The 12,361-nt window shown below is 36.9% G+C and overlaps 1 protein-coding gene across 1 annotated transcript in view; it reads right to left on the bottom strand.

The window, feature by feature from the left end:
• LOC126457888 (phenoloxidase 2-like) overlaps positions 1-12,361 on the bottom strand; it is a 183,558-nt gene that overhangs the window by 8,931 nt on the left and 162,266 nt on the right. Inside the window, exons 12-13 of the mRNA XM_050094560.1 lie at positions 9,068-9,203; positions 8,525-8,748 (exon numbers count right to left, since the gene is read on the bottom strand). Coding sequence (XP_049950517.1) covers positions 8,525-8,748; positions 9,068-9,203 — 360 coding nt within the window. The remainder of the gene's footprint in view (positions 1-8,524; positions 8,749-9,067; positions 9,204-12,361) is intronic.

Below are 12,361 nucleotides of genomic sequence, written 5' to 3'. Positions count from 1 at the left end.
TAGTGAAGGAATATTGAGGTAGACTGTTTATGTATAGAAGAGATCTTGGCTGATCTACTCACCAAACCCTTGAAGAAGGACAAATTTCAGTAGGTAGTGCATCAGTATAGTTTGGTGAAAGGGGCATACAAAGTATATGCTCAAAGGGCAATTTTGGGGACACATTAAAAATATGTGTTTGTCTTAGGAACATCCTGTTATTGTCAACAATTGTATGTAATCATGACTGTTAAAATGTAGCTTGGTTTATTTTTGCAATTTATTGTGGAAAACTATGACCTATCGTTCAAATTGTCCAAAATAACCTCAAGTGCATTTAGCATGTTTTTACAAACAACAGGTAACCTAGTGTAATGTAATACGTTATCCTAAATATAAATGAATAACATGTATAGTATTATGTGTATAATGTTTGTATGTTTATGTTGGATATCCTACAGTTATATGTACTTCAGTGTTTATTCCATTAAATTCCTTTGAAAAATCCAACTGCAGATCCTATTAACTTGAACAAGAAGAGCATCACCCATATGTGGCTCACAGGGCACCCATGGAAGCTTCCCCATCACCTGTATGGGTGATGCAGTGATGAACCTGTTAATCTAGCTAAAAGTAACAGTAGTGTCATTACTTTGAAAAAGAAATCAGCCGCTGCATCCTGAATTATATTAAACAGCTCATTTTTATCCCTATTTTTTGCTTAATATCTATGTCACTTTGTTTATACTTATTATAGAACAACAGCTGCATTTATGCCCTAAGACTGCTTATAATAAAAACTGCTACTTGTCAGGCACATAATCAATCCTCGAATCTAGATAATCAAATAATTTGCAGAAGAAGCAGTCAATAAGGTAAGGTATTAATTTTCTGTTGAATTTATAAAGGTTCTCAATTTTATGCTTTATGTCAAATGAGACCTTACTTAAAACTTTTGCACTAAAATATGGAAGTATACTCTAAGCCTTATGCAATAAGGCAAAATATACATAGAAATTATTTTTCTGTCTTGTCAATTACAGTTCAAATGAAGCTGACTTTCATTGCTAGGAACAAATGTTATTAAAGAATATATGTATTGAAAAATGACTATAAGAATATATTTGAAGATGCACTACTAGATGAGCTGTTATCTGACTTCCAAAATCAATACTGAACATGAGCAACACAGAATTTAACTGTCATAATGCACATGCTGAGCAAAAGAAGACATGATGGCAATGTCATTTCTATTTCAAATGAGGACACAAATATAAGTCATGAGTGGTGTTTCTTATACCAAGGACACAACCAAAGTGGGGCAGAGGGTGGGGTGTGATGGGGAGGGGGGCAGGTCTTGACCTCCCTATCACTTAAATGAAATTACACATAACCCAACTGCCATGTAATGAAACTGGAAGTTTCAGTTTGCGAATGCTGCTGCAGGATCTACATGACATAGAAAGATTCCAATACAGGCATATAACTACTAACATGTCGACAAGAGATCAGTCTGGCATTCATGTCTCTTTGGCACATGTGAGGTAAATGCAGAAACATGAACTATGATGATTTTATTACAAATGGCTCCAAATATGACCAACATGCTATCTTTTTCTTGGCTGCTGAACAACAGTTACTGGTAGGCATCCATTGGAGGATAAAGAATATGCATGAGACAGCATGTCTGTTGAAAAGCACCATTGTGAATTGGAAACTTTTTGATCATCCCTTATATTTTGACGAAAAAAGGATGTGCACTATCGACAGGCAACAAGGCTATCGACAGATTTAATAGATTTAAACTGTATGTATATCTGCAGTACTATCAGCTTTTGCCTGTCCCTACTTTAGTCAGGACTAGCTATTGTATATTGTTGGCCTTAACTGATCTCAGAGTTTGTTTTGTTAGTTCAGTTCTTACTTATAAGCTAATTTAATGTAATCACTAATGTTTATTATTTTTGTGATATGTGCTGTTCTGATAGTTTCTAATTATGGACACATTTGAAACAAGAAAGAAGAAAAATTGATTTTGATTCATCCATTATCATTGTCATAAGTAAAAATATGTAAGCACTACTATAATCCCTTAATTACCCATCTGTAGCAGGTTAATGGTAGCAGATTAATGTTAGCATTGAAGTCATTATTACACTATGTCATGAGGCAGTGGAGTGGTGAACATCATTGCAAACAACATTACACTAAAATCAGTGCATAAAAGTACCCTTAGATTTGCCTGTACCGCCCAGAAATCTCATCGATCAACAAAAATATAGCCCAAACAACAATGGTTGCATTTCCTTAAAAAGTTTGCTTAAAATTTTGTTATTATAAGACCAAATCTGGCCATCCAGGCATTACTTAATTATGAAAACTGGTTCTGATACAGAATGATGTGAAGGGGTTTATGGAGAGCAGAAGGTGTTTGTGATGACAACACATTCTATAGTTTGTTCATTTCTAAAAGATTTTTTCAGTAGTCTGTTTGAATTCATCTGAGCCAACTGTGCCCTGCATCTGCCCCCTTCCCCATTTTGTCAATAATCTATTTACACTTTATAATACTACAATAAAGGAAGCCATAAATTCCACGCACAGTTACATTTTGAAATTGTATATTCATGCACTATCAAATGACAAAACATTCACAATCAAAGGAAAAACATGCTCTATAAGAATTCCACCTTTTGTTCTGATGCATTTCATTTTCTTTGAAAACAATGTACAACGACCAGTTTTGTCATGTTCTCCTTCAATTGGGGTAGCTCTGCACCTTGAGGTGCTCAGCCAGCAATCCCTAGATTTCGGAGGCAAGGTGGTTCAAATCCATCCACCAGCAACTGTGAATATGTTTTTCTGTGGTTTCCCATTTTCAGTTCAGGAAAATTCCAGGATTGGTCACTTACAATAGACCACAACCAATTTCTTCCAAATTTCTTTCTTTTCTGTCACATCCAACTTCTTTAAAGATGCAGCCTGTCTGCTTCAATGAAATGAGCTGCATCAAAGGTAAGCCGGACATCTCTTCAGAGACCTGTCACTAAGAGCCATATTTACATTGGAAGGTGGGTAGTGTTCACCATTTTGTATTCTGTTTCTGTGTATAAAAATGACTCACTTTTGGAATCATGTTTTCAAGTTTTACTACATGAACAATGCTCTGTTGTGTAGTGTCCTATTTGTAATATCCTTAGAACAGTGAGTCCAACCATCACAACTCATATGTGTTTGTACATAAACATCATATAAATGACAACGTATGTTGTACATCATAGAGGAGTTAATCTGAGGCTATATAACCATATTATTGTGGACAAATACAAACTCATTCATTAGGTCACTTACATTAGAAGTTGAGTTGACATTTAAGTGTGAATCAATGTTAAGGTCCCAAAACTGTACATCAAAGTATCTGTGTGTTCCATTTTGTTTCATAAATAAATTTGGTTGCTGTAGTTGACTGTTGAAATAGTAATTTAAAAAAGTTCTTGATCAGTTAAGGCTAAGGAAACTGACAAATTTTAATGGAATGAAAGATACTTTACTAAAATATGAGAAAGAATTTACAGAACTTGGGATGTTTTGAAGTGCTGGATAAATTATGAACTGGTTTAAGGTAACTCATAAATTTAAATACAAGATTATAGGAGAAAGACAGCTGTTATCAAAATAAATTTGAACCCATTTAACTTTATACCCAACATTAAGATTCTTCTGCTCTGCAATAGTAAACTTTATATTAGAAACTGTGTTTTGTTAACAACGAGGCAATACAATACATTCAAACTTTAATTCGTTTCACAATAAAGAGAAGTTATCATATTGCCAAATAAACAACTATTTTACTTGATTTTATCCATAGTTGTCAGTGTTTCCTCTGTGGCTGTATTACTTTTGTAAAATAAAGAACAACCACCTTCAGTCAGAACCACAATTTTATTTCATGGGCAATGTAATTTGAGCTCTTCAGATGCTTTAACAGTATTTATCGATTACAATGGTATATTACAAAGTGGCAGATTGGAAATATAAGTTTACAAAATGAAAACAAATTGAAAAATAATTTGCTTGTTCCAGCAGTGTAAACATCACTTGGAAGCACAGTATGAGTAAACATGTTTATCAGCATTTATAAACATATATATAGGCCAGGTGATTATAATTAAAGTTAAACTTTCAAGCCGCTGCAGAAATAACACCACTGGTCAGAATGATGTCAAATTGCAACGGCGTATTATCAGAGAAGGGGGAAAACATATGGCAGAAGAAAAATAGATAATTACAACATGTAGCAAAAGATGGTGCTGTAAGCATTATGATTTAATAGTGGTTGACTACAAATGACAAATTAATCATACAACAATGAACAATGACTAAGGTCTATGTTTCACATTAAACAAACTGCACTACTCAGTGTGCATGGGTGTACAGATGTGATACTGTTACTTATGTAAGTCCATCCACCATGGCAAGGTCATATCACATTGGATGGGAAAAATCAGTTTTTAATTGTCTTGGGCCAAAAACTGCATAAAAAGCATCAATCAAAATCAAATTGGATAATTAATTTCCATGTGACTGATGCAAAACATGTTCATTATGCTGTCCACCATTTTCTCCAACAAGTTGAAATCAAGAAACAGCATTTTCCACAAATCACTTTAGTGTTTCTGGTGTCACATTCAGAATGTGTTGCACAATGTGTGCCTTCAATGCATCTAAGTTTGCAGTTGAAACACTGAACACAACATCTTTCAGATAGCCCCACATCCAGAAGTCACACGGATTAAGATCAGGTGATCAGGATGGCCAGGCTGTAGGGAAATGGCAGTTGATAATTTTAGCATTTCTGAAATGGCGCTTCAGCATCTGCTTAACTGGATTTTCAGTGTGCGGAGGTGTGCCATCTTGCATAAAAATGATCCCATCCACACATACATGCTGTTGGAGAGCTGGAATGACGTGGTTGCGGAAAAGACCCTCATAGTTCTTACCAGTGACAGTACAGGTAACAGGACTGGAAGCACCTGCCTCTTCGAAAAAATATGGCCCTATGATAAATGATGCCATAAACCCATACCATCCTGTGACCTTTTCATGATGAAGTGGTACTGGTTGATTTGTGTGTGGATTTTACATTGCCCATATTCAACAATCCTGTGTATGGACTTATACTGTCAGATGGAAGTGGGCTTTGCCTGTCCACAAAATCTTCAACAGTCAATCATTGTCCACTTCCATGCCAGCAAGAAATTCTAAAGCAAATATCTCTCTTGCTGGCAGGTCAACAGGAAGCAACTCATGCACATGGGTAATTTTGAATGGCTAGCAAAGAAGGATGTTTCGTAGTATTTTATGCATCATGCTCAAAGGTATGTCGAATGGTCTGGCAATTCTCTGTGCACTACACATTTGCACACCTCCACTCATCTCCTCTTGCATTGCTGTGGCCACTGCTTCCACTGATGTCGAATCAGGTTATTTCCTCCCTCTACCAGTTTGCACACAAAAGGAACCGTCTTTTTGACTTTCTGCATCATTTTCTTCAGACCCACAGCAGTCATCGGACCAATGCCTTTTTTAAGCCCTTCAATGTCCAGAACATTTGCAGAGTGATGTGTGCACAGTCATCATTCTTGTCATACAGCTTTACAAGCAGAGTGTGATTCTGCATTGAGACAGTCATGGCGAACATCACAGACACGAAAGGAGGAAATCCCATGTACCCGGTGTGTTTATACCAACTTCAATGGCTCATGTACATGACAGGTGTTTTCATTTATGTATTCTGACACACACAGCACAATCTATTGATCAATTTTCACAGTATTTTTTTTTCTGCCATATGTTCTCCCCTTTCTGCGATTATATTCCATTGCAATTTGACGTCATTCTGACCACTGGTATGATTTGTACAGCTTTTTGAAAGTTTGACTTTAATTATAATCACCCTGTGTGTGCATGTGTGTGTGTGTGTGTGTGTGTGTGTGTGTGTGTGTGCACGCACATGAACAGGTTTACTCATTCTGTGCTTCATAACTGTGTATTCCCTCTCAGTCACATACATAAATATATATGTATGTACATAAGTGCATACATGCACATAAATAGATTTTCTCATACTGTGCTTCAAAACCATGCATCCACTACTGGAACCAGTAAATTATCTTTTGATTTGTCTTAGTTTTATAAACTTATATTCACAATTTGCCACTTTGTAATACAGCATTGTAATCTTACAAGGACCACACAGAATTAACCTAAATCTGACGCAAGAAAAAAATTGATGTAGATGTTTAAAGCATCTGAAGATGAGTCCCCAGGTCTGAAAATGCATTGTACACTGAAATAAAATTACATCTGTGACTGAAGGTATTTGTTATTTATTTTATGAAAGAAATATTGAATTGCACGTGTGGGTATTTCTTATTACACACTATACTTTTTTAAGAGAAGCTTTTCCTGCTTAATTTTATAGACCAAATAGTACTTGTATGAAGTTTCTCCAAAAGCAAATTGTGTACATAAAATTAATAAATAAATAAATGTGTTTTCAGAATAGAATGAAATACATTATCCTTTATAAGGTTCTGTTCAAATTTTCCCCCCACCCCCACCCCCCCTTTTTGACAAAATTCTGGCTATGTCTTTGCTTATAGTGCAATGGAAGGACTGCAAGAAGGAGTCAAAGCAAGTAACGCTGCTTCCACTAATAGAGAAGCAGACAGTATGATATTGCAGAAGAGAGAGCATATGACAACTGAAGATCAGAAGGACCTGCCTTGGTGGATATTTCTTGAAGATGTTCAAATTTTCTAATGTTCACATGGTTTGGCAACTCCTACACACTTGAAAAGCAAGACTGAATACTTAAGAACCTTGCTGTTTACTACAAATTCAAAATTGTTAGCAGAAGACTTCTGTAGACTTGTCTTATCTCTGTAAATTAACAAGTTATAAATGAAGTTTTTACCCCTGTCAGAATTACATTTACATTTGCTGTTTTCACTATCTCTCAGCCCACTATATAACCCGGATAGCAGTGGCACTTGATTCAGAGGCAGCTGCTTACGATTTTGGTGATGGCAAAAAATTTTCATAGCCAGTGAAGGCGGGAGAGGCAGTTGCATAAGTTCCTGATCACCACTCTTTCTGCTACTGTCTTTGATTAAATTCTGTGCCTCTCCTCAGTGAATCAAGGCATGAGGGCATGTGACACTGATGATAGCCATTCATGAATCAGATGGGGTGTTCAGTTTTGTGGATTCCTCAGAGCTATTCGTAGGCAGTAGGTTATGCGGCAGCACAGTTTCACCCACTCCCTTCTCTCATCATCACGCAAAACAAATATATGTGTGATAAACATTTCCAATTAGGCAGCTGAACCTACATCTGAAGGTCTCTAAGTCAATCATGCAAAAGACTTTACTATTTTTACTGTTATCACGGAATAAATGTCTTATGTAAAGGACATAAAGTAATATGATATTGTTGCTTTTATGTTGATGCATAGGAATTCACTATTGGTGTCAACATTTCTCTCTTTCACCGATGTGAAACTAGAGTACAATTTTGTCTAAAACTGTTCAGTTAAATTTTTTAAGTGATATGAAGACAGAATGGCAAGCCAGTACCTATGTTCACCTATGGCAAAATTCAGCATCTGGAAACAGAAACTCTGAAGTGTGAAAATTATTGTTCATAATCTTTGGAATTTCTATATTGCTTCTGCAGGGACGATAGAGGGATTGGTTGAGGAGGGACAGGTCACTTAGACCCTTGATTGAATATAACCTTGTTTTGAGCATAAGGGAAGACAAATATGAAGTAGAAGACATCAGAGAGAGTAGCAGGTCAAAGATCTTTGACGATCCATTCTCTCTAATGCTTTCTCCTATATGTTTGCCTTTCCTCACAACATGTGGCATCCTCACACTCTAGAATCTGTGTTTCTATTCGCAGTACTTTAAATTTTGCCTTCTGAAGGTTGGTAGGCACTGGCCAACCAGCCTGTTTCCTTGTAATTTAGCAGCTTCCTTAGCTCAGTTTGGCTTTTGATACAGTTAAATATGTTGTATTTTTTTAAGATCTGAAGCAGTGTTTTTCCATACTGGTGGAAGTGCTGCAACACTGTCAGCTGATACTGTACATTGAGATAATACTGGCTCTGATGTGAAGAACTGTTGTTTCATTGCATATAAATGGATGCTATTTATAATAACACAGCATTTATTGCAGTCATTCCTTGACAGTGACAGATGAACCATGAAAGAGTCGATATAGTAATATTAAGCAGTGCCTAAAAGCCCATATACAAAATGAAACTGTCTGAGATGGAACTCAATAAAACTCTTTCCTTGAATTTCCACTTTTTAACTACTCTTACAGTTTCAATTATTTCAACTGTTCAACCACGTAACAGTCCACTGTTTCAATGAGAAATAAGTGCAACTTATTTTAAAATCTCTGCCATTGTATCAACCAAAAATTAAAACTATCTGTTACTCCAACTACTATTTACTAAACTGGTAATACATACCCTGTCTATGGCATAATCAGATATCATTACAAAGAGATGAGCTGGTAAACCCTCAGGTTTTCCTTTTGGGATCATCAAATGACGAGGCCACCCACAAGAACAGTAGCCACCTGCCTCTTGTGACTGTGGATCAGAATTGTTCAAATTTTTTAATGGACTTCCAACTGTAGCTGTTACAGAAGATTTCTTGGACTCTCTCCAGAACACATTAAGTCCAGTTTTCACTGAAAGGAATTTTCCAGTTTTAAAAATTTTAAATTATGCTGTAATAATTATTGGACACACAAATCTCTAAAACTCTATATAAATGGAGAATATTTTTATAATGAATGTTTTTATCTAGAATTTTCCTGTTTAAAATATTTATCACTGTGGTGTATCTTCATTTGAGGCCCATCCTTTTCTTACTCCTTAACTTCATTCAAATTTCCCCTCTAGTCCAGGATAATGCAATTTTTCAATGTATAGCATATAACTATAGACATTTATTTGTTGTTATTGTATAGTGTATAATTATGTGAAGCTGTTTGATGGCATACTTACAATGTACTGTAAACTTGTCCATCTCAATGAACAAATTTTTTTGTTCTCGAAACAGCATTGGGCGTCCTTGTTCATTGAATTTTGGAGCCAAAAATATTCTTACAGTTCCTGTTCGAGGTGGTCCTGAGTTGCTAACCTAAATTAATGAAGTTTATTTATTTATTTGTCCTCTGATTCTTTCTTGGGCAAGACATGTGTGTGGTGTGCACAGATCATGCATTATGACACTGAACAAGTAACAGTATGATGAAGGTTCTGACTTGAGGTGATGTGATGAGACACTACAAAATATGATTTTCCATCTATATTATTTATTACAATGCTATCTTAGTTTCACGCCACACTCAAGTATATACAAAATAAGTACCTGTTTGGAATAGTTACAGATTACAACTTATTACAAGGATATTACAGTTGATCATTTCCATCAGTTCTGCAATCAGAATTCATATTTATCTGATGCTTATGGACGAAAACTTCAGATATAGTGTAAAAATAATGATTAAGCAAGAATTCCAAAGACAGAGACTTTGCATTTTTTTATTTTTTTATTTTTTTTAATTTTATTTTTTATTTCTCATGGCAGACTGTTGTAAAGCTGAATGCCTTGATTAAACGGTGAATTTTAAAAGCTAAAGTAGGTATACTTTGAAAGTGAAGTTGAATTTTCTGTCCTGCACCATGATCATGGATATTCACATTTTTCTTGAATTTTCCACTGCTGCTTTTTACAAACTTACACATTTATCTATGTAGAGACTCAAGAGATTAAATGAGTGATTTTTGGAACAGAGGTCTGCAGATGTCAGTTGTCTTTAGACTGTTCATTACTTTCAAAGTTCTATTCTGAGTGAGGAGACTGTCCAAGCTATGTGGAAAGTCTCATCAGAATTTCATACTGTACCATACTACACTATGAACCTGTGCATAGTAGACAGTGCAAAGAGTCTCTGGAATTGTGCAGTACGTAAATACGGATAAGGCATAGCACACGTTATTCAGCTTACTATTAGTTTTGCCGCATGGTATGAACATTTTGGAAAATGAAAACTTACTCTGTTAGAATCAATATGGATGCCGCTAAAAGCTCTGTTGTTAAACTCAATGCCTCCATCATCCTTGTGGCCAAAGACTCCATAGATATTGGCACTTAGTTTGATATATTACACCTCAACTTCAGAAAAGCCTCTGATACAGATCAATACTCTCACCTGTTAAACATAGCTATGAGCTTATACAGTATCAGACCAGCTTTATGATTTGATTCTAGTTGAGAGGAAATAGAGAAGACACAAAGAAGAGTGGAATGTTCATAATAGGTTCTTTCATAAGCTTGACAGAATGATTGAGATAATCACCGTACTATATGAGAAGTGTCATGCGAAGGTTGGAACTTAAATAGTGGCAACTATTTGTTCACAACTAAAACAAAAGAGTTACATGTTTGCACCTGTTACTGTCCTTCAAAGTAGTCACCAGCGTTGTGTAGAACCCATTGCCAGCTATGTGGAAGGTGTAGTAAACTGTTAGCAGAGCCTGTTCTGTTGATGGTGCGAATGGAGCAGTCTACTGCATCTCAAATCTCTGGAACAGTTGTGAAGTGAATGCCATGAAGTGGTTACTTCACCTTTGGAATCAAATCAATGTCAGAAGGACTTAAGTCGGGGAGTATGGCGGATGGTACAGTACTTCCCAGTCGCATCAACCAAACAGGCAGCCACAGCTTGTGCTGTATGTGCCTGCGCGTTGTCATGCAAAATGATGGGTGGGTTGCGCAGAAAGAGTTGCCGCTTCTTTCGCAAAGCTGGTCACAGATGATGCTCCAAAAATGAACAGTAATACTGTGCATTGATGGTCTGCCATGGAGGAATGTAATGTGTTAGGATAAAACCATCACAGTCGTACATGAGAATCACCATAACTTTAGTCCGCGCCATTCGCACAATCAACAGAACAGGCTCCGCTAACAATATACTACGCCTTCCACATCAGTGACAATGGGTTATACTCAATGCTGGTGACTTCTTTGAAGGACAGTAACAGGTGCAAACATGTAACTCTTTTGTATCAGTTGTGAATAAATAGTTGCCACTATTTAAGTTCCAACCCTCGTACATAATGGAGAGGTTTACTGTTAAAATTCTGACACTGCATTTCAAGAAGACTTGTTCAAAATTTTACTTTGTCCCATGTACTTCTTATGAAATGAGTGTTATGGCAAAGTCAAAGAAAAAAATGGCAATACCAAGAAGGAGTTGTGCGATATAAACAAAAGTTGGTAGGTGTGTTTCTATACCTGAGAGATGGTGTCTATGTGAATTTCACACCAGTCACATAAGACTGGTGCTAGTAGTACCACCATAAGAATCCAAATTGGTCTGCTTTCAACACACACTGTAACGGTTGTGAACAATAGTTACCTTTGAAACTGGATGTGGTGAGTTGATGTTAGTTGAAAATTCCTTTAAGGTGACCAAGATGCCATTTTTTGAACGAGGTCATGTAATAGGGCTATGAGAAACTGGATGTTCCATGTATGATATTGCAGAAAGACATGGCAGGAATGTAGCCACTGTACATGATTGCTAGTGGCAGTAGCCGCAAGAATGTGCAGTCACAAGAAGACCAGGCTTCAGATGACCATGTGGCACTACCAAGAGAGAAGATCATCATATTCAGCATATGACTCTGTATTTGCAGCAGCAGTTTGAGTAGCCATTAACATCACAGAGACACAATGAACTGCTACAAATCAGTTATTTCAAGGACAGCTCTGAGCCAGATGTCCTGAAGTGTGCATTCCACTGACCCCAAACGACTGCCATTTGCGACATCATTGGTGTCAATCAAGAGATCATTGGAGGGCATCGTGGACATCTGTTGTGTTGTCCAGTGAAAGCTGGTTCTGCCTGAGTGGCAGCAGTGGCCATTTGTTGGTTAGAAGGAGGTCAGTTGAGCGCCTGCAACCAACCTGTCTGCTTGCTAGACATACTGGACCAGCACCTGGAGTTAGGGTCTTGGGTGCGATTTCATATGACAGCAGGAGCAGACTCATAGTTTTCTCAAACATCCAGACTGCAAATCTGTGTGCCCGGTGTGATGATTCGATATGTTGTGCTGCCAGTCATGAACAGCTTTCCAGAGGATGTTTTCCAACAGGATAATGCTCACCGACATACCACTCTTGTACCCAAACACTCTCTATAGAGTGTCGACATGTTGCCTCGGCCTCCTAAATCATCAGATCTGTTTCTGATCAACCACCTATGGGTCATCATCAGACAACAACTCCAG

This window comes from Schistocerca serialis, chromosome 2 (assembly GCF_023864345.2).
Source record: "Schistocerca serialis cubense isolate TAMUIC-IGC-003099 chromosome 2, iqSchSeri2.2, whole genome shotgun sequence".
In the NCBI taxonomy this organism is placed as follows: Eukaryota; Metazoa; Arthropoda; class Insecta; order Orthoptera; family Acrididae; genus Schistocerca; species Schistocerca serialis.
Note: the sequence above shows the minus strand (reverse complement) of the source record. Positions and strands in the feature narration are given on the sequence as shown.